This window comes from Haliotis asinina, chromosome 8, assembly GCF_037392515.1.
Source record: "Haliotis asinina isolate JCU_RB_2024 chromosome 8, JCU_Hal_asi_v2, whole genome shotgun sequence".
NCBI lineage: Eukaryota > Metazoa > Mollusca > Gastropoda > Lepetellida > Haliotidae > Haliotis > Haliotis asinina.
Genome location: NC_090287.1, coordinates 13,089,283 through 13,112,443, shown reverse-complemented (window position 1 = coordinate 13,112,443; position 23,161 = coordinate 13,089,283). Strand labels below are relative to the sequence as shown.

Below are 23,161 nucleotides of genomic sequence, written 5' to 3'. Positions count from 1 at the left end.
GCCAGGTAACGGCGAATGAAAAATCTCTAATACAGTAATATTGCAGTAACACATTGTAGCAGTTGTCCGTAAACAAATGTGTCATCGTCACATTCTAAGAAATGGACCTATTTTTGTTCCTCGTTGTTAAAATACCCAGTTTCATTATGCAAATAGGAACCATTAACTATTTACTAAGTTACTAACACAAATGAGGGATCTGATGATAGATCACAAACATAAATCAAAAATATTTCACCATTAATGTTAATTGTCTTTAAAGTCTCCTATCTTGTTTAGGTTACTTAGTCTGTTACACTGGAAATCTAACAGCCGATGTATTAATCAGCATGACCTATGAGAACACACGCCGACTGACAAGTGGGAAGTCAAATGTGGTCAAATGCGACGTCTTACATTTGGGATTACAGTTTCGCTGTTAAGGACAGATTCTAGAAACTTTATTCGAAGAAACACACAAAAAGTACTGGAAATTGTGCTTGATTCAGCAAGAATAATCCCAAATAATACATATATATTACAAATGGACGGAACTGGTTAAGCAACAGGTGGTTTGTGCCAATGTGTGTTTGTCTATCACGACTGGAGTCGAAACAGCCCATACCCGCACAGACACAATGTAATTAGGTCAGTTGTACATTACAACAGACTAGATCAAGTCCTTAGAAAATTTATGAAGTGTGCACAGAGCTTACACAACACTCTTTCACATCTCTGCTTGACTACAAACCGTAAAACGGAAGTGAACTCTACATAAAGATACCATTTGGAAAAACCAAAATGGCGGTCTCCACCCATAGTTTCCGGGACGCAACAACTGCAGCTAAAGTTTTCCCATTTGGATCGGTTGCTAATACCGCGTACACGAGTGACGTGTAGAACGAAGACGTACAAGGGTTTGCCCAGACCTGTGGGGATTCCTGGAAGAGTAGGTCTCAAGTAGCCGATGCTTGTCGAGGGATCTGACAAATGAGTATGGATAGCCGGTTCAGTGGAATGGGGCTGACGGTCTGCCATTTACTTCTGTGACTGGCTAGTTGTTCAAGTATCAGGCTCTGGTTTTGTCCTGCCAAGGCTCGATTGTTTACAGACTGGGGGCTAATGTCTGGAATATTGTTAACAAGAGGAACCATGCTCGATTTCGCTCTTGGTTTTGACGTTGTAACTATTGTCATTTGTCAATATGCGCAATACGACTGTGTGTATTCAGATCACTCTTTACCAAATAGATCGGCCTAAAAGTGAGTTTTGACGGCCTGGACCAAGTTTGATGGTGACGTCAATTTATCCCCTTGATTACACATTCTGTTCGATCCATACGTCCAATATCGATGCCTCAGAGACACTGAATCTCAATCAGATGTATAAAGTCATCTAAGCATTTAAGGGGTGGTGGGATAGCCTAGCGGTTAAAGCGTTCGGTCTTCATGCCGAAGACTGTGTTCGCTGTCCCACATGGGCACAATGTGTGAAGCCCATTTCTGATGTCCACTGTTGTGATATTTCTGGAATATTGCTGACGGGGGCGTAAAACCATATTCACTCGCTCAGTGACCCACGTTCTTATGGTTTTCCTGCCATATGTAGGCTGACAGGTCATGTCATGTGACGATTTATATGTCAGGCTTGAGAAAACAGAAAGAGATAATAAACACGTTGAACAGACAGCAATGACACAAAGGTGTCTCACACTGCCCGCGCAACCATAGCGTACACGAAGACAACACTGAATGTATGATGACAGTATGCAGTCATCCTTGGTTCCAAGAATTATCTCAACTATAAATGGTGCCGTTCTTCCCAACACAGTCTGACTCGAGCCATGTACTAGCCTGATGGTAAAGGTTATCATTAGAATGCTAATATGTCAGGAAAGTGAGATACCTTAGGCTACAATAGTTATCAAAGCGATTTTATACGAAGTGTATTGTAAGCTTCAGTCGAAATGTACAACTGGTCCCGACCATGTATAAATTGCTAAGATGGCTATATTTGCACACCCAGCGTTGAAAATCCGCTTAACTAAGATCGCATTCTTAAATCTAGAGGTGATCGGTTTGAGCAAGTGGAATATGACGACTGTATTGTTACCTCGCCTAGTCTAACGGCGGGATCTGAAATGCAAAATGCAACATCTTTTGTGTCAACAAATCCAAATTAATATTATTACGCTGCCAACTGTACATGATAATCTCTTCTGTACACGGTTACGAGGTACTCCATCTTCCCATCGAGAACACTGGCACTCTACGATACGATGTGAACAGATGGAGCTCTCCAGTTCTTGTTCTCTGCACAGTGCATGGTAACCTGGTTCCTTGGTGTCGACGGTTGCGGTGTCAGCGACTTCTTCGGAGTGGTCTATAGGTCCAAACACAACAATGATTATCAGGATACACAGGAACGGCATGTTTATTTCATAATTTATAGCCAGGGGTGATGATGATTTCAAGTTGGGGTCACCTATTTGGTTCTGGGGAGGTACGTAGGTGTAGGGGGTGATCAAGTTTGTTCACATGTACTAGTTGGGTTAGCAAGTTTGAACTTGGGTGGGGGTGGGGGTGGGGGGTAGGGGGTAATTCACATTGTACGTACTTTTCTAAAACATTCATCATCACTCCACCACCACCACCCACCCGTGCTACCCATAACAGTTGTCATATGTTTTCTAGCACTGTCTGCTACTCTACCGATAACTTGAAGGCAGGGTAGGCTTTGTTGCAACAGACTAATGATTAGTCTCTAAATAGATATAATTTTGATAGTAACAAACAAACAATTATAAATTGAAAAAGATCCCCAGGGAGACCAGAGATTTAGGCACTACTACTGCAGAGAAGGCTTAGGCAAAATAATGTGGTTCAGTTACTGTGAGACAGACTAGAGTGCAACCCATGTGTCGAACGACTGTCACATGCCAAGTCCCATATTGAAACAATAGTTATGGCGATTTCTCTGTTCTGTCTCTCAACGTAGCACGTCGATTTCCAGTCTCCTCAATACTAATGCATACAGCGCTTTGTGACACATGTATTTCTGACTTTACCCAGAAAGTAATATAACCCGGAATTCAGTGAACTGAAGAAAGATTTTACGTTGCCCCTGTGTTGTATTTCCTGGTTCTACGCTTGCAACCAATATTTTGAAATAGAATCCAAATCTAAAATCATAGAAGGTATGAACCCATATTAGTCTGTCATACACACCATGAAGCAACAATGTCCAAGGAAGCCCACACAGGTCTAGAAAATGTGGCAAGTCTAGATTTCCACAGCTTCACACATGAAGAAAGTCTCTGAAATCTTTTTAATTTATTTATTATGTTAATTTAAAGACTTCTGGTTTCTTTAAAATATGTTCCTTTCAGAGACTAGATTATAAGTCTAGAACCCATGTATGAAGGCAGCTAAAGTTACACAAACAAGAAATGGCCATTCGATTGTGATTTATACAGGTAGCAATTCCATGTACCGGAACTGGGATTCGGTGACTCTTTGGTACATTTTAAAACTTTTCGGTAACATTTCTAATCTATTGGTCAAACTAGATGTCTTCTTTTCTTTGCGTTAAAAGCCATTAGATGGAAAGCAGATGTTTGTCGAATCGCGTGATGGTGAGTCCGATAGGTAGATCTCGCCGTCGGCACACCGTCCAGACACAGACTCGTTGGTCAGTTGTCTGGCGTATGTCACCACATGGGTATTTCATCGCGTATATCCATCCGATCCTGAAATGTATCAAAGTCGATACTCTGTCGGGAAAGTGGACCGATCACCTCCGGGGATGACCATCACAATGGTGTCCATCTGAAGCCATACATCACGCTAAGCTAATCACTTTCATCACAGACTCGTGTATACAAAGTGCCGAATGACTTGTTTAAAGGAACGGGTTAATAAAATCAGTCTTTGTGTTGATCCGGGACAGTAATCAAACTTTCTCGATCTTCTTCATTTTCATCCATATATCTGTCTGTAGGTAAAATTAAGGGATCTTATAAATGTCATTGAAAAGTAAATTTAATAACTTTATGAGGTTATGCGTTTGATATTATAATAATTATAATAATATCAATAAGTAGTGGTAGTAGTAGTAGTAGTAGTAGTAGCAGTTGTTGTTGTTATTGTTGTTGTTGTTGTTGTTCTAATGTCATTCCTCTCTTCATGTTGCTTACCGTCCACAACAAATATTATGTATTTCGAAATTAAACACCGTTCTCAAATGCCGCATTGTATGTCAATGTCTTAAGACGCTTAAAGAATGTCTAAGCAATTCTGTGGCGGCGAGGTAGCCTTGTGGCTAAAGCGTTGGCTTGCCACGCCGAACGTACAATGCGTGAAGCCCATTTTTGCTGTTCCCTGCTGTGGTAGTGCCAGTATATTGCTAATGACGCTGTAAAACCATAGTCACATACTCACTCTAAACAACTCTCAAGTACGTTGGGAACAAGGTACATTGTGCTGTCTCTTCAAAACGCTGAAACATTGCCCAGAGTGTTATGTACAGGTCTTGATATGGCTACCTCTGTGTGTTTCCCTTTATAGGAGCAAGAACTGCTGTGGCGAAAACACGAAAAGCCAGTTTTTGCAATCATTACTTTCCCATCACACTTTGATCGTTTAAGCCGCGACATACGATTACACGTCAAATCTGACTGAGTAGGGTTTTACAGATCCAGATGCCCCATTACAACGATATCAGTACGTGACGAACAAGGTTGCTGATCGCTGATAATCCTGAGGACATACAATACATGAGTGAGAGATCTGGGATCACGTTTTTGGTTTGTTCGACATTTGCCCAGACATACTAGTAGTGGGCGTGACAAGTTTCGTCACACTTTAGCCTGGTGCGTCTGACTGTGAATGAGTATAGGAGACCCTGTATATGTCGTACCCACCATGGACAGGCTTTTGTCATCAATAATATTGTCACTCAACACCTAGACATTTATTTGTTATGTTCTACTAAAGTCTACATGTTTGACGTGTTCTACTAAATACATTTACATCTTTCTACCTACTTTAGGAAAACCAATATATTTTTAGCATGTTGTCTTTCCAAATCCACGACACAAGTCGGTGGTCAATGAGCACCAATGTCCGTGGTCATCAGAGTGCCTTCGTCTGTCTAGCAAGGTGGCCCTTAGTCTCAGTACTTATGCTACATTCGGGTGCTGTGGTCTGGGCGAATGGTCTACACAACATACATTCAGGTGCTGTTGTCTGGAAGGATGGTCTACACAACATACATTCAGGTGCTGTGGTCTGGACGAATGGTCTACACAACATACATTCAGGTGCTGTAGTCTGGAAGGATGGTCTACACAACATACATTCAGGTGCTGTGGTCTGGACGAATGGTCTACACAACATACATTCAGGTGCTGTGGTCTGGACGAATGGTCTACACAACATACATTCAGGTGCTGTGGTCTGGACGAATGGTCTACACAACATACATTCAGGTGCTGTGGTCTGGAAGGATGGTCACACAACATACATTCAGGAGCTGTGGTCTGACGGAAGGTCTTCACAACATACATTCAGGTGCTGTTGTCTGGAAGGAAGGTCTGCTGTCGGAGAATCCATCCCACGGTCGCGTCAACGCAAGCAGATGACCCATTTTACCTGTTGTCACTGATATGCCATAATACAAGAATCTTTCTCATTATCGCATTTCCACCACTCCTTATCTTTTGCAGTTATAGACCATAACTGATGAAATAGCATCCTCTCAGTTGAAAAGCTTGAGTTTTGAAAGTTGCACTGGTCCTTGGTCAATCAGAACCGTGCCCACCTCTTGTTTTTAGCTGTTGTGGTCTGGAATGAAGGTCTGTAGGCGTAACTTCCTTTCATGGGTCCATCAAAGCAGAACAACGTCAACGGATGGAAACACACACTAGTGTGCACACATGTATACACGAAACACACAAATTAACAGACAGGCTGGCTCACACACTGGTCCATTTTATCTGTCGTTACAGATATGCCACAATCCATCTATGTTTCTCACGCATTTGCACCCGTGAAGGTCCCGGGGTAGAATAGGCCTTCAGCAACCCATGCTTGCCATAGAAGGCGACTCAGCTTGTCGTAAGAGGCGACTAACGGGATCGGGTGGTCAGGATCGCTGACTTGGTTGACGCATGTCATCGGTTCCCAATAGCGCAGATTGATGCTCATGTTGTTGATCACTGGATTGTCTGGTCCAGACTCGATTATTTACAGACCGCCGCCATATAGCTGTAATATTGCTGAGTGCGGCGTAAAACTAAACTCACTCACTCACTCACTCTCACGCATTTGCGCCCATTCTTTACTTTTTGTCGACCATACTCAATGAAAGAGTTCCATCTCAGTTGAAAATTCTGTTTTGAGTGTGTGAGTGAGTGAGTTTAGTTTCACGCCGCTTTTAGCAACATTCCAGCAATATCACGTCGGGGGACACAGAAAATGGGCTTCACACAGTGTACCCATGTGGGGAATCGAACGCGGATCTTCGGCGTAACGAGCGAACGCTTTAACCACTAGGCTACCCCACCGCCCCCTCTGTGTTTTAAATGTCGCACTGAATGTGCGTATGGTATGTGACTACTGTTAAGTCGATACTTACTTATAAGTGGAACTTCTCCTAAAGCTGTGGAAGGTTGTAACGCTGTACAAAACGTCTGCTTGTCACTTCATCATTGGCCACACCAGGTGACGCACAATCTGCGTTTAATCTGGGATAAAACCGATTCATACGAATATGTCAGCGTTTAGTGTTTTTTTCTGTAATATACGCTTAAAGGGTAAACTTGGCAGAGGAAAAAACTGAATATTTAAGATGTTTCAAAGAAATCAATCTATGCTGAATCCCAACATGTAGGGGAATGGTTGCTAACGTCAAAACGTTCGAACAAAGAAATGTCGAACAAAAACGTAACGTTACATTCACGTCTCTAGTAAATCGCTAAAACGCACCCTGCATGAAATGCATGTGCATCATTAAATTGTGTGTCACTTTGAGCTGAAGCCTATGACTGTAGGCTTTAAAAAGCCACATCAATGGCACTCCACGTGCATTTGCTTAAGCTGCTATAGACGACAAGATGATGTAAAGACAGACAGAAGCTCAACGACACAACGACATGGACCGTTTTTACGATGACGGGCATAGCAGCAAGAGGTGGCAATGCACTTCAGCGTGTCCATACAGACCTTCTCAAACCTATGGACTCGATACAAAAATACTGGGAGTGCTAATGATAGACCCAGGTCAGACCGACCTGGAGTGGCCATCGTCAACATCCGGTTGAGACATCTTTGTTCAAACACTGCAGCCGCATCATCCACAACAATCCAAATCCCTAGACTGCGCCGAATGTCTGTCCAGGCAGTGCGCAGTTGGCTATGTGATGTCAGACTTTTTACCAGAGGGCCAGTTCAACGTCACGTCGTTCCTGTTGTCAACGTCAATGGTTGATCTTTGGGGTATGACAATGATCGACCTCACGTGTTTGGCAGGAAACCTGCAAAGCAATGTTCAGTTGTTATCTTAGCCTTCTCGATCACAAGATTTGTCCCCCATTAAAGATCTATGAGATACTCTTGATCCACACTTGTGCCAGCGTAATCTGCCACTTCAGACGCAAGACCTGCCCACAGCACCTCAGAAGAAGTAGCAAAAACATTTCTCAAGACCGCATTCAGCATTTCCTTTCTTTTATGGGTCACCGCTGCCAAGCTGATATCGATACTCATGACGGTCAGACCAACTACTGACATTTTACACAGACCAAGTGCCTCAAAAAGTCAAAGACTTTCTCCATAATAATAGTTTGGAAATTTGTAAAGCGATGGTTTTATTGTAACTGAGCAATGATACCATGTTTGACTCAGTTATATTCACTCGGTAAGTTAACTCCAAAACAACATGTCAAGTTTCTTTTTTTGAAGAGTATACATGAGAAAGGCGAGCAGATATGTTGATAGTTTGCGTGATGGTGACTGGTCTCTTGAGCGATAAGACGTATTTATTAACTTACTGTACTTTCAAATCATTTTAAATGTCAGAAAATGGACTAAAAAACAAAAGGGTTCGGGGAATTAAATGTCGCTGAAAACACAATCGCACGATTTAACACTTACCGGCATAAATATGTGAAAACATTTTTTTAGAAACACGAGCATCGTCGTATGAATTCACACCCTTAGGGTGGTTGTAGCGATATTAACAGAACCATTTAACCACTCACGTTTAATTACCAGCCTAAAGACAGTTAACAGTGCTCAAACCATTACTTTTTTCGGTACACGAGAGTGCAGTGTATTGCTGACACGCATAGACGTTGACGACTCGTGAAGGTCCGGGGTAGAATAGGTCTTCAGCAACCCATGCTTGCCATAAAAGGAGACTATGCTTGTCTATGCAGTGCCCTGGGAGAACAAAGAAAAACGCCGTCGTTTAAATTACACCATATTTTCACAGATTCAGGTGTTTCTGAATGAAATACTGGTGTTGAATCGTGTCGTGTAGTACTAATTCAACACACAACGGCAAAAACTGATTCTATAAACGTCACTGTGTGGCTAACGAACGTAGCTCAACTGGTCCGAACCACTACAAGATAGTTCCAGTGTTAGTTCCATCTGGTCCTTCTTGCACCGTATCTACCGTTTCTTTGTGGACCAATTTCTGGTTATAACGTTGTTTCATTAAGCGAAGACGTGTCGTATTTTGTGGGTAGTGGTTTTGCACTTTCTTCACAGATTCACTGAGGCAATCAGAAGCACTACGTGTTGAAGCGAGGTGGTGATCGGGTGATGATTTACGTGTAAAGAAATATTACAGAGTGCAGATCCCCCAACCGTTAGGGAGAAGAACGCACGAGATGCCTGGGGCCTAGTGTCACATCCCCTCAGTTGGTTCAGGGGAGAAGCTTCCCTAATTTCAACTTCCCCTCCCAGAAAGGTCATTGCAAACGATGTATGACCTAGTTTTGTGATTTTAAGTGATCAAGTGATGAACGCCGTTTGGCGTGAGAGCGTTACACCAGTAATAGAAACTTGGGTATTGGCAGGTATTGGGGTGCCGTTGTTATACAAAACGATCATAGTGGTAAATAAGGTGACCGTAACTCCGATACCTTAACAGACTTACAACAGTTGTTTGGTTGTCTGTTTGACCCTATCTGATATTTACATAATCGACAGCAGAGATGTGCCAGGTCTAACTCTGTGCCCAGGTGTAGTGATGTACAGGTAAGATGTCTACAGTTCGGACATTATGGACAGCTGGTCATCAGAACTGATGTACAGGTAAGAAGACTCAATGTCTGCAGTTCGGACATTGTAGACAGTTGATCATCAGAACTGATGTACAGGTAAGAAGACTCAATGTCTGCAGTTCGGACATTGTAGACAGTTGATCATCAGAACTGATGTACAGGTAAGATGACTCAATGTCTGCAGTTCGGACATTGTAGACAGCTAGTCATCAGAAGTGATGTACAGGTAAGAAGACTCAGTGTCTGCAGTTCGGACATTGTGGACAGCTGATCATCAGAACTGATGTACAGGTAAGATGACTCAGTGTCTGCAGTTCGGACATTGTAGACAGCTGGTCATCAGAAGTGATGTACAGGTAAGAAGACTCAGTGTCTGCAGTTCGGACATTGTAGACAGTTGATCATCAGAACTGATGTACAGGTAAGATGACTCAATGTCTGCAGTTCGGACATTGTAGACAGCTGGTCATCAGAAGTGATGTACAGGTAAGAAGACTCAGTGTCTGCAGTTCGGACATTGTGGACAGCTGATCATCAGAACTGATGTACAGGTAAGATGACTCAATTTCTGCAGTTCGGACATTGTAGACAGCTGGTCATCAGAAGTGATGTACAGGTAAGAAGACTCAGTGTCTGCAGTTCGGACATTGTGGACAGCTGATCATCGGAAGTGATGTACAAGTAAGATGACTCAAAGTCTGCAGTTCGGACATTGTGGACAGCTGATCATCAGATGTGATGTACAGCTAAGATGACTAAATGTCTACAGTTCGGACATTGTGGACAGCTGGTCATCAGATGTGATGTACAGCTAAGATGACTCACTGTCTGCTTCTTCGCCAGAAAACAGAGAGATAAGTGACAAAACGGATACAAAGGCTGTCTTCAAAATCGTCACATAATAGGTCCAGGTGCTAACTGCGCAGATCTAGCCACCCTCCCCACACCCCGGTACGATCGAATGTTGACCATTAAACAGAAAAATGAACTTTATAGGCCCTGGTGCACATATGTTTAATGTTGTAAGTATTTCAAACGTTTGGACTCCACATTTCGTCCCGAAGACTTGTGCAAGTACCTAGTCTCCTTTCGAGATCGTCTTCAAATTTCAGGCCAGGCAGTAATTGACTTGATAAAGAAATGTACGAATGTCCGTGCTAATTCCGATACTGTCAAGCATGCGACTGTTTACTGCAGTTCTATTGCATAAACAACTACACAGCCGATCCACGCAGCGATTTCAAACACCATTTAAAACCAACTGAATCACAAACCGTAGTGTAACTTCAATCAGTGTAACTCTTTTTCACGTCTGGCAGATGTGAAATGAGTTTTGAAGGATTTTCTTTGACTATACAAAGGACAGAGTAGACATATGTGTCGGAAATCGTAGAGAGGAGTGCCTTGTCCATGAATCGAGGGTTCGAATTTTAAATTCGACTTCATTAAGTTCCTGAAGCTATTAACGTCAGAGACCAACGTCACTTTCATTTTCCATCCCTAGAAACCCATACATGTAAAAGACAACTAACTGGATCGGGCTGTCTGGCTCGCTGACTTGACTGACACATGTTTTTGTATCCCTGTTTTGTAGATCGATATTCGTGCTGTTGACCACTGGATATTGTCTGATCCAGACTATTTACAGACCGCGGCGATATAGCTGTAGTGTGGCGTTAAAGAACAAATAAATAAACAATTAAACAAACAAAACTGAACACGCCTTGATATAAATGTATTCGGTCCATACCACATACAAACACATTTACAAACAACGTGCGGAGCGTAACAATAACCTTTGAGTCCGAGATTGGTTCTTAGAATTTGTGATGAATTCGTTTTAAAAATTATATATAAAGCCATATCATTGCCGTTGACTGTCCCTGCCCGAATCTATTTTCACTCCGTTCTCCGACACAAATGGCCAACCCAAAGAAATTTGGAATATATATCTTTCTAAGCAGAAATCTGAGTTAAGTCAGTTCATCATTTGTCAGTCGTAATATCATCCTCTGGCTTTCGGCAGATCCGTGATAATCTAGTATGTTACAGTTTGTACGTGATAAGTACCCTGGGTCAATCACCATGATGGTTTCATGATGTCGTGTCCATTTCCTTCTCACGTTTCACTCTTGTCATCAAGGTATCACAGGATTTACATTGTTTCCAGGTTAGCATATCTTATTCGTTTTAATTCAGTGTATGTCAAAATAAAGCAACAATGGTGTACTGTCAAATGTGCATGAACGTGCCGTTGGCAGGTTGCAAGAGAGAAGATCAGTTATTGACGTCGCAAGAGCAATGGGGTGCAGCCGTCGTATTGTGTATGACTTGCGAGGTCGTCAACAACAAACTGGCACCACTTCTGGTCGCCCAAGGTCGGGTCGTTCACGTGTGACGTCACGAACAGAAGACCGTCAAATCGTCCTACGTCACCTGCGTGATAAGATTTCTGTCGGCTACACGAACCATGGCTGAGATGTTTAGAGGTCGACTGTCCTCATAGACAATTCGAAATCGGTTGCGGGCTGCCAATCTCCATTCCCAACGTCCATATTATGACTTGACATTCTGTATACCCATGTTTTGGAACGGCGGGGTAGCCTAATGGAACTGATTGTGGCACTGTCAGTGTATCGTGTACATCACACAGATCTCAGCAATGGAACTCTAACAATTGAACCATCTTACCATCTGTTGAATGTGAAGTTTCCTTTTTTACTCAGTATAAATCCAGTGCGATGTCTGTGACTGAAAAGCACACCTCACATGACAATTACTGACCACTTAGATCAATCGCTATAGTTATATTTCACCAGGACACCGATTCGGTAAACAATTACCGTCTGTGTGGCATCGTCTGGGTATTAGATAGACATCCAATCCTGAAACGTAGTCAAATGAACGTCGTCTCCGTAGAGATGATCTCTGTGCGAATGAGATACGTTACATTATGGATTTCTTACGGGGATTTTAATGATGCTCACCCTCATTATGTACTCGTTGATACAATACCCCGTCACGAACAGCACTGTACAGGAATATAATTTCTTAGAAGTGAATATAAACTGACGTTGTTAGGCTATAATTACTTTACTTGAATTTATATATACTGTGTATGTCCTCTTTAATAACATTTCTCCATGTAGCATTGCCCGTCTGTGAGTCAGGTGAACTTCTAATCGTCATTCAGACGACTTGGATCTAGTTAAATGTTGATACGTCTAGACATTGATATTAAGAGAGTAAAATGAAAATTTATGGCTGTTATTCCTCTGCAAGGTGGATCTTTTGCGTATATTCCAGAAGTGATACATGTTCATCATTACTTAAACGTCATGTGAGTTAGCGGATGAGTGAGTGAGTGAGTGTGTCAGTGTGAATTACTTCATTGTTTTGGTTGTTGATTAACGCTCTGGAGGCTCATTCAGGGGCTAAATGAGATATTGTGGGTCCGCTTCTCTTAGTGTATACATACCTGGGGACACGTGTTGTTAAAAATCATCAAACGCATTTTTAATTCAACAACCCTTAACTGATCGGCTGATCTATATATCTGATCGTGTCCTGTATCGCTAATCATGGCATTTAGAAGATAGATCCGCAAGGAAGGGTAGTAGTGCATGATTAAACGACGCTTTTGTTACAGCGAGAGCGACTTTATTAAGCATTGTTGTCTTGTTCTATCTGTGTAGGCAAAGGAAGACAGAGAGATAGAGTTTATGGTGCACACACACACACATACACACACACACACACACACACTCACACACCACACAAATAGAAAAATGACTGACTGACTGACTGACTGACTGACTGACTGACTGACTGACTGAATGAATGAATGAATGAATGAATGAATGAATGGCGCATCTCTTGGCGCAGATCAGGAGAGTGCCCGGGTTCTCATCCGAGAGCATATGTGCAGCCCTTCTGACAATCTGAGTAATGGAGAAGGCTGCAGTGTTGGGGAGCCTCCATATTCTCCGGAAAGTTCTTGGTGGGTTCGACTAGGCAGTGTTTCCTGGGAGAAGTCCCATTTGCTGTCTGGGCTGCGTGTAGAGGGGGCGAGGACTCTGAGCTAAGGATGAGCTTTACCAGCCGGGCTGTACCAAGATCACCCAAACACTCTCTGCTGCATTTCAATCCTAATCTGTAAAACATAAAAATAAATAGATAAATGAAGGCATGCACGCACACGCACATATATCTGTTTGAAATATAGGTATGCTTGTGTCTCTTACCACCATGCACAAGCAGACCCGTGAAGATCCGGGTTACAATGGTCTTTAGTAACCAATCCTGTGAGGTTGCTAAAAGACTGCAACAAAAGTCATACTTGGGATTTCACTTTCTTAGTAAAGTACAAATTCTAGTACTTTCTCGGTTGAGTCCCATCCGGGATTCGAACCCGCACTAAGAAAGTGAAATCCCAAATATGACTTATGTTGCATTTGACCACTTTCTAAATGGCATTGTGTAATCAAAGCCCTCGGCCATGGGCGCCGTGCTAATTTACACTTATCAGAGGGGTACACAAAGTACGCTGTCTAGACTACCAGTTGTCCGACTTTCATTTCGCGGAAGTCGCGGTGGCTGAGCGGGCTAGGCGGTTGACTTTGTGTGCTGGCGATTAGGTGACTGACTCTGAGGGCTCGAATCCCGGGTGGGACTCAACCGAGAAAGTACTAGAATTTGTACTTTCCTAAGAAAGTGAAATCCCAAATATGATTTATGTTGCATTTGACCACTTTCTAAATGGCATTGTGTAATCATGCTAAAAGACTGCTAACGGTATCGTGAAATGCATATGGTGAGAAGTTGGTATCTGGTCTTCAGCAACCCATGCTTGCCGTGCTAGGACCGGGTGGTCAGGTTGAGACACACGCGCACGCACGCACGCACACACAAGCACACACACGCACATATATTGCTGGGTGCGGCTTAAAATTAAGTTCACTCACTCTTCTGTCCGTTTCCTCCCAGCACCCATCGAGACATAATCCTGCACGGAAGCACGGCCACTGGGGGTGGTTGAGTTCGGGTGATGCTATCAATGTTATCAGATACATGTAAATCAGTATGACTGTCAGTAAAAGTTATGTGGTCTTGAATATTTACCCTTCAGTAACATGTAGGCAAAGATCGCTATCGAGATTTGTGAAGATATTACACTGAAAATACTCGTTGCTTTTTTAAGACCCTGGTTAGAACTGGTCTTCAGCAATCCATGCTTGCCGTAATAGGATCGGGTGGACAGTGTGGCTTAAAATTGAACTCACTCACTCTTGAGTGAGTCTGTTACCTCCCAGCGCCCATCGAGAAAGGATTCTGCACATTGTTGACCGGCCCCATATCGGCAGCCCGAAGTAACGCCCCCATATTGTGACCGATGGCTTCGAACCTAACACCTTGACACCCACCCAAAACTCTCTAAAACTATGATAAACTATTTCAGTCGAATAGAAACACTTGTAGATCTATGCATATGGCCGGACAGGATTTGACGAAGGTAGCAGGACAAATACCGCGAAAGGAATTTCGTAAGTGAGCTGAATTTGCGCCATCATTAAACAGCGCACTGTATGTATGTTAACGTCGCGCCTATCGGGGGATTTTACCACCGCTTCGATACATCTGTTCGTTCGTCTGTGTTATGATGTAAATATATATTCTCGTTGAACTTGGGGCACCGAATGTTACAAACTGTCTAGATTCGTCAAATAATACCCCTACCCTTCTCTGATACTGCTAGAAATGCGCCCTTCGCAATTTTTTATAGAGAAAAAAGTTTACACTGGTTACTGTATTATTATGCGCAAAAAACAAATGACCCAAGATCGACAGCTTTTACAACTATTTTGACGTTGAAGACTTTAAAATTTAAGGAGGTGAAAAGAAGTTCCTTCTCGCAACAGATAACAATACCTGCACTATTCGTTAAAACACAGATCTATATTCAGCAGTCTTTAGGGGTGCATTATTGCAAAGGGAGGGAAGCGATCAGTTACTTCCGATTAAAACAAACCAACGTGCAGGAAAAAGTCACATGATTAAATAAAACGAAGTTCAGGAAAGGGGGATACCTGTGATGTTCGATTTTTCTTTCGGAGTACATCTGCATGACTCATTCACATCATTCTGACTCCAAGCTGACGAATCTTAGCCAGACTGGAAGCGACAGTGCAGGATGGAACTACTGTACCTGTCGACGTTCGCAACGATATTTTGCACAATATTCGTGTTCAGTCTTAAATATCTGTCCTTATTGAGGTGGATAAGTGGTCGGGCCTATGTTTTAAGACAGGTAAGAGATCAGTGAAGATTGTGGTGTGTTTTTATGAATGCACCTTTTGTTTATCGTTCAGATACACCAGGTACTCAGGCTCAGGTAGGGTACATCACTTAATGGCTAATGTTCAGTCAGGAAATGTACAACACCTGTTGAGCACCTGTGTTTTTCTTGTTCGGCAGACGATCGAATTCAGTATGCACGTTTGTTATGGCGTTTCACATGGATAATAGAAACGGGGCAGTAGAGTTGAGATGAGATGAATGAATGATTAGTTAATAGTGTGATTATTGAAACATTCAAATTACTATTTTCATGTCGATATGTTGTTAAAGGGGCACTGATGCGGAGCATTTTCCGTGGACTGGTGTAAACTTTTGTTATTGTTTTTCTCCCGTGAGTACCCGGATGATATCCCAGAATTCGTGACTGGTTCGTGACCTCTGCTGCGCAGTCCGTAAGCGCAATTGATAGTTTGATTATAGACATATAAACTGAGGTGAAGTCAATTGTACTTCATTACAAATGTATTATGAAAACAAATGAAACACTTTGAAGGTTAATCATCTGCCAGTGGTAGAAATGGTAAAAAACTATTAGGACGGAAAAATAACGAAGCCAATGTACGTCTCTATATTTTGTCTCATAACCCTAATTAGTTTATTGTCATATTTGTATGATTCTGAAAATTAATAAAAGAACACACGATTTGCTTATACTCATAGTAAATTTCTAACATAACAGCAACATTTATACATTGTATAGATTGCCAATGTGGATCCTATTTCACACACATACGCGATCTAGTGTGTGTTTTCTGTCATACAGATTCTGCTGAATGCTACAACAACTAAATTAAAACAAAATGCAAATAATGAACGTAAAACAGACTAATTTTATAGCAACAGTGTCAGGCTACTACCTTGTTCAGGAATGTATCCATCAATATCCACGTAAAAGAAATCGTATTCCATTCATCTGCAGCTGGTAAATAATCCTGCTCTGTGTCACGTGTCTTACAACTGTCTCATTTGCGAAAAAGTAACACATAGTTTCACGTCTTTCGTTGGTGAAAACTAGATAAACCTCTCATTGGTCTCCCAAGATAGCACACCTGGCAACTAATTGTATGATGTCCACTATTCTAAGTAATTTAGTTGACCAATATTGAGCAATCAATCAATCAACGCAAGGGTGGTTAATTCTTTGAAGGGAGGATGTTGTTTTTGCACTCACACTTTACGACAGGGTGTAGTCATCTACACACACTGCCTTTTGACAAATCCGCTAGAAGAACAAAAGTAATTAATCAATCAGTGTGTTATCGGTTAATCCTTTGATCGATGTTTGTTTTTGTAAATCAGGTGATAAACCCTCTTGCATCACTTACATGCACATATTACATAACACACAATACATTTGCCATTACAGACCTTAATTTATAATGTTGAGTATTTACTCCAGACAGGAGAAATGCCAAATGGGAACCTTTGTTGAGTAACCGAAGTGGTGTTGCTACTAATTATACCTGTTATAAATTCATGAATTGACCATCAAGGGAATGATGACAAATAACACGTGTAGGTTTACACCATCAAACGCGAGTTACAGCAAGGAAGATGTAATCTCTGTGTCGCATGCAGCCTGAAAACACTTATGGGCCGAAACTGTTTTGAGGATACCAACGGAATTTCGTTACATAAGGAATACACACAGGCATTTGCTGTGTACTTGGGTAAATAAGTGAAATAAGTTTTTTTTACGTAAGACAATTTCAGATTTCTCTACCAAAGCCAAGGTCATCGTTTTTTGTTTATGAATTCAAATAAATCAACTGTGTGTTTTATTATCATAAATAATAAACCATTGTAGCTACCATAGCTACCAAAATTTACGCATGCTATTTGCTATCACAGCTCAACCAACACTCAAAACTACCTAAATATACAGCTTTGCAATCTTCCGTACTGAAACAAATGGCTTGCTACGTGCCTGTAGACATCATATTTTCATGTAACATGATTAAATATCGAGGTTAAAAACACAGAAATAGGATCAAATTGGATCAGTAAGTATACCATCCAAGCATCTGAAAAGAACTACACTGCTGGGATATATGGTTACGATCAGACAAGGAATTCCATGGATATTTTTAAACAAATGGCATGTGATGGGCATCCGGCCTCCTGACTGTTTTAGTGAAGAAATTTTGCTAATATGGACAGGAGCCCAGTTCCTTTGTCCGTCACGGTCGAAGGAGTGGGCGCTGACCAATTTGCGGTCTGCTTTCGTAATTAGACCGTCAGCGAGAAGCATTATTCGCTCCACATCAGTGCCCCTTTAAATGATGATGTTCAGAGAAGGAAAATATGACCCCTGTATTTATTTTAATAAATTCTATGCCTAAGAATATAGGCCTGTGTCTTTTTTCTATAAACCTAAACCTAAACCCTCGAAATAATCCTGATAAATAGAATACATTTTAAGTGGGTGTAACTGATGCTAACAGGATTGGGTAATGCATGTCATGAGAACTTTTAGAGACCCTTTTAGAACTGGTATGTGTGTAACTCTTACCCAGAGGAGTTAGAACTGCCATGAAACATACATAAAAAAATACTTCTCTGCTTAGTCTTGGCAATGCTTTAACAACATTATAACAACAGAATTTTATTAACTCTTATGGTACCAGAGACCATAATTATAATAGATCATATGGTCTCTGATGGTACACCTACAGAATACCAGATACCTACTGGCCATATTGTTTAGATCTGTGTTTATGATGTTTATGATGGATCTTTTTAACAATATTAGACCTCATTTTATTATTGCATTCTTAACAGTCTAAGTGAACTTAGTCTCAGTGTTATTTGTTACACTCCACCACTGAGTCTAACAAACCCTAGTAAAAGGTCACAACAGGTAACCTTTGAGCAATTAATGACCGCTCAGTCAATAGTGAGATGGTTAAATAGATTTAACCAGTCAGACTACTTAGAGATTGGAGGGACTAAAATATTGAGGGCACTGATACAGATCTCTCCACAAACAAAAATCTGCATGTAACACAGTTATTTGACCTGCAGTATGTATGCTTTTTCTGGTTTCTGTTGACATGGTTGCCATTAGCTAATCTTTTCCACAAGATGACATCCTTGAAAATTGCCAAAAACATTATTTTCAGTGATTGTTTACTCATCGTTCTGTTGTCATGTTTATAACATGCGCTGTGTGCATCACCCAGAAGTATCATTTGGAATTGTTGGGGTACGAACCTTTTTGAGACAGAAATTTCAAAAGGTATGTGCAAATGTCCACTTTCGCGATTTGGTAAGCTGTGTTTTGATTGGTCAATCTCAAACGTTACCTGACGCGACATCCCATAAGGTTTTGTTAGGCTCAGTAGTGGACTGCAATTTTAAACGAATTAGATTTGCCAACTGATATTCAATTATTGATGAATATTTTATTGTTGGAAGTTTGAATTAGTAACTCAGATTGTGAGTGACTGTATCCTTGAGGGGGTTTAAGTACTGTTAAATTATTGTCCTGAAAGGTATGCAAGTCCACAAACTTCAAAGTAAATTATAACTTTCCTTGGTTTTAATTGTAAAAATCATGTCTTTTCAATGTATGGCTAGATTTCCTAAACTGCTAACAACTGACAGGATGATGTAAGTCCAGCTAGGGTCCATGTAGGAAGCAAATGTACTGTAAGTCCCCATGATCCCTATTATGGTGATTTACCTCCAGTTTTTGGTGATGTATAGCTGGTGTTTTATATTGTGCTGCTAGTGTTGACTTTCCACACTAGTTTTAATTGCAGCTGTGACAATCTAGTTGTTTTGCTGTCCTTTGACAACAGATTTTTATAATATATACATATTTAATTTCAGTATCAAACATATTCTTGTCATGATATGGCTGAAATATTGCTGATGCAATGTTAGATATTCACTCACTCACTCACTCACTCACTCACTCACTCACTCACTCACTCACTCACTCACTCACTCACTAACTCACTCACTCACTCACTCACTCACTCACTCACTCACTCACTCACTCAAAGATGGCTGGTAGGTATCAGGTATTCTGTAGTCTTACCATCTTACCACACTCACTGTTAATGTGTTCAGGGGATAGGTAAGTCAGTGCCAGGACAGGTTTTTAGCATTCACTGATTCAGTGATAAGAACTAGTCTGCATTTTGGTTGAGGGATAGCAGAAACTGACAATCAGTCATATGATTGGTGACATATGTCAGTCCAGTAGCTAATGATAACAAAGACAATGAATAATTACTACTTATTACAGTATTTCCCAACTTGGAGAATGGTTATCTTGAAAGAAAAATGCTGTAATCTCAGTGAGATGTGTGTATTGTAATTTGCAGGGCTGCAACGAATACACCATGTGGCGAATATAATATGCATCACAAAATTTGGGTGACGGATAATTGTTCACGAAAACAGTGTTGTAGTTAAGTGATTGATGCACAATATGGAACCCCGATGTTAACTGTTAATTTGACGAAGTAATAACTGGTGATTGTAAAATATTCAGTCATATTCAGTTCTGGTGACTACAAATAATGAATTGAATTCATGAAGGGCTACTGTTTGATTCATTGTATATGTGAGTGTATTGTAACCTGGTAACAGCCTTAATGTACAGTATACAATTTAGACACATAATATTAACAGTACTACACGATGTTAAAAGGACATAATGATTATGTATCACAGTGTTTTAAGGAATATGGTATGATGCATTTTTGATATTAAAATATTATTTCTTATAATATGTTATTTTTATCTTGTTGACAAGGCTTATACACCAATTGTGACAAGTTGCACTGTAATTTGGGCATTTGGAAATTAGTAAATTGATTCCCTTGACCAGCAGTGCCAGACTAGAAAAAAACATATTCATTTGCAGTTTCTGGTTCACAATATTTTTGTTGTTGATAATAATGTAATCCTGCTTTGCAAATGAAATTTTTTCATTAATCATGTTGATTTTCCACCGAGTAACGCTGACAATGATGATCAGTTTTCTTTAGCAATATGGACCATGTGCATTCTTGAAGCATTGTTTCGTCCTTTTTAACTTTGAACTTAATAAAAATATGTTTCTTTAGTCATGTGTGAGTGTACAGTTTACAGTTTATGTCAAAAAAGAATTGAAGAATGTTGAAAATATGTGAACGTTTTATGATTCCAACAACTCAATGACATTTTCAGAATCAAGAAAAAGTCACAGCCGAAGAAGTCCTGGATCTTATAAAAAATGCAAAGGTAGGCGGTCATTCAGTCCTTACTCTGTTTTTAGTAATGTTTCAAATGTAACTGGTGTTATCTATCCTGGGAACATGATAAGTTATCCATGGTTGTATTAACATGGTGAAATAACTACTTTTTGTCTGACCAGCCGAAAACAGTGACCAGGATCATGATAAGAGCAAAAAACATGTTTGTCAAATCCTGGCAAACCTTAATCATGTAATACGTAGTCCTCAAGCTTCTTATCACAATCTGTGGACTGTCCCAAATTTTGTTGCTCTGTTTGATTTGTTGCTAAAGAAGTTAACATCCATGCTTTTCTTATGCACTCAACTTCAAAATTTCCTTCAAAGATTTCATGCCAAAACAGGACCTGTGAAGATCACAGTTAAAACTGGTCTTAGAACAGCAACTAATACTTGTCAGACACACTGACTTGGTTGGCGTATTTTACAGTATTATTATCGTCTTATTTAACTAGTTTAACTTTAAGCTGCAGTAGATCACTTGATTGTCTGGTCCAGACTTGATTATATGCAGACCCATCAAGCTGAAATATTGCTGAGTGTGATGTAAAGCTAAACGCACTGACTGACTCACTAACTGCTAGTCTCTCTCTGTCTCTCTCTCTCTTTCTCTCTTTCTCCCTTTGTTTTAAGTGATTGATCATGTCATCATTGACATTTCCGTCAGCCCTGTTTCTACCACGAATATTTAATGTTGTAATAGTATTGTCATGAGTCAGCAAATGTGACTTTTAATCAATGTTAGTGAGTTCGAGTTTGACACCTATGGAATATTTATCCTTTGAGTGATGAAAATAGTGCTTGATTTGTATGGCATGACACTGTAAATATTAAAATTGGCATGGATGAAATATTTTCCAAGTTCCAAGGAGGTGCACCTCCTAAAACTATTTACTAATTCAAATGATTGAAAACTTATTTTGCATCTCATCAATCACACTCAATCTCACAAGCCATTTTGAATCATGGAGCCCAGGAAAATATGTTTTGGATGATGTAGTTTAACTTAAGTTTAAGTGTTAGTATATATATCCAGCACAAATGAAGCCTTACTAATCTGCACAAGTTGCAGTTATGATAGTGTTCAGGAATAGAGTTCTCAGGTTAATAGGTTTACATAATGTTTACTTAATTATAAACTCTAAATTGATGTGACAGAATTGTTGTGATGTTTGAATTTGATCATCAGGAGATATAGAGTCACACATATTTTGAAAAGGTGTACCTTAATTATATGTCTGTGCCCAATGGCACCCTTTAGCTAACATTCCTTTGAAGGCTAAATTTTTTAAAGTAATAGCATGAATGGTTGGTGTAAATAAGTGTGATTTACTCAATCCTTTATGATTTTGCCAAAATTAATGGAAGCAATAATGAATCAATGAAATGAATTGAAGACATGAAAGTAAAATATATTGCAAACTTGTATAAGTTTTTGGATCCGATCCATAAAGCATTTGGAATGTTGCGACCTGTCATAACTCTCTAGTTTATTGACCCATGAAATTCTGGGTAGAACAGGTCTTTAGCAACCATTGCTTGCCACAAAAGGCGACTATGCTTGTCGCAAGAGGCTACTAATGGGATCGGGTTGTAAGGCTCACTGACTTGGTTGACACATGTCATTGGATCCCAGTCGTTCAGATTGATACTCATGCAACATTCCAGCTATATGGCGGCTGTCTGTAAACAATCGAGCCTGGACCAGACAATCTAGTGATCAACAGCATATTGCACAGTTGGGAACTGATGACCTTGCAACTAACACATGGTTTAATCACATGTAATGTGATACTGATAAAGTAATGCTTTTGCCTTGATAAAAACATGTCAATTAGTGTATTGGTTATCTTTTCACTGCGTATGCTGTACAATGCATCAATTGCTGACTCGTTAGTGTATTCATTGGCCGATGGTGTAAATCATGAAATTAATGTAAGGGCGGGGATCTAGTCTCAAATGTGTCACAGAATTAATGCAAACTCAGGAATTTGTGTTGACGATGAAATGTGACACCCTGAATTTTTTGTATAAATCATTTTTTTCTTCATTTTTTTCTGTTATTTTCTTTGTTTACCAAATGACCTGAATTCAACTTGTTGAGCAATGCATAGATATGAACTTACAACCTGAAGACAATAAATGCAATAAGAGATTTACGTTTTCTGTCTTTGATTAAGTTCTCTAAAGTAGACATGGTCAGACTGAAATGTGTCATATTAATAATGGAAGATGTACTTTTTGCATTTATCATATTAATAAAATGCTCACATTAATTACATGA

The 23,161-nt window shown here is 40.4% G+C and overlaps 1 protein-coding gene across 2 annotated transcripts in view; it reads left to right on the top strand.

The window, feature by feature from the left end:
- The first annotated feature begins 15,276 nt into the window (after positions 1-15,276).
- Positions 15,277-23,161, top strand: part of LOC137294172 (uncharacterized) — a 47,162-nt gene continuing 39,277 nt past the window's right edge. For both annotated transcript variants that reach the window (XM_067825160.1, XM_067825159.1), the window contains exons 1-2: positions 15,277-15,578; positions 20,813-20,866. In XM_067825160.1, the coding sequence (XP_067681261.1) occupies positions 15,462-15,578; positions 20,813-20,866 (171 nt within the window). In that variant the 5' untranslated portion in view covers positions 15,277-15,461. The remainder of the gene's footprint in view (positions 15,579-20,812; positions 20,867-23,161) is intronic.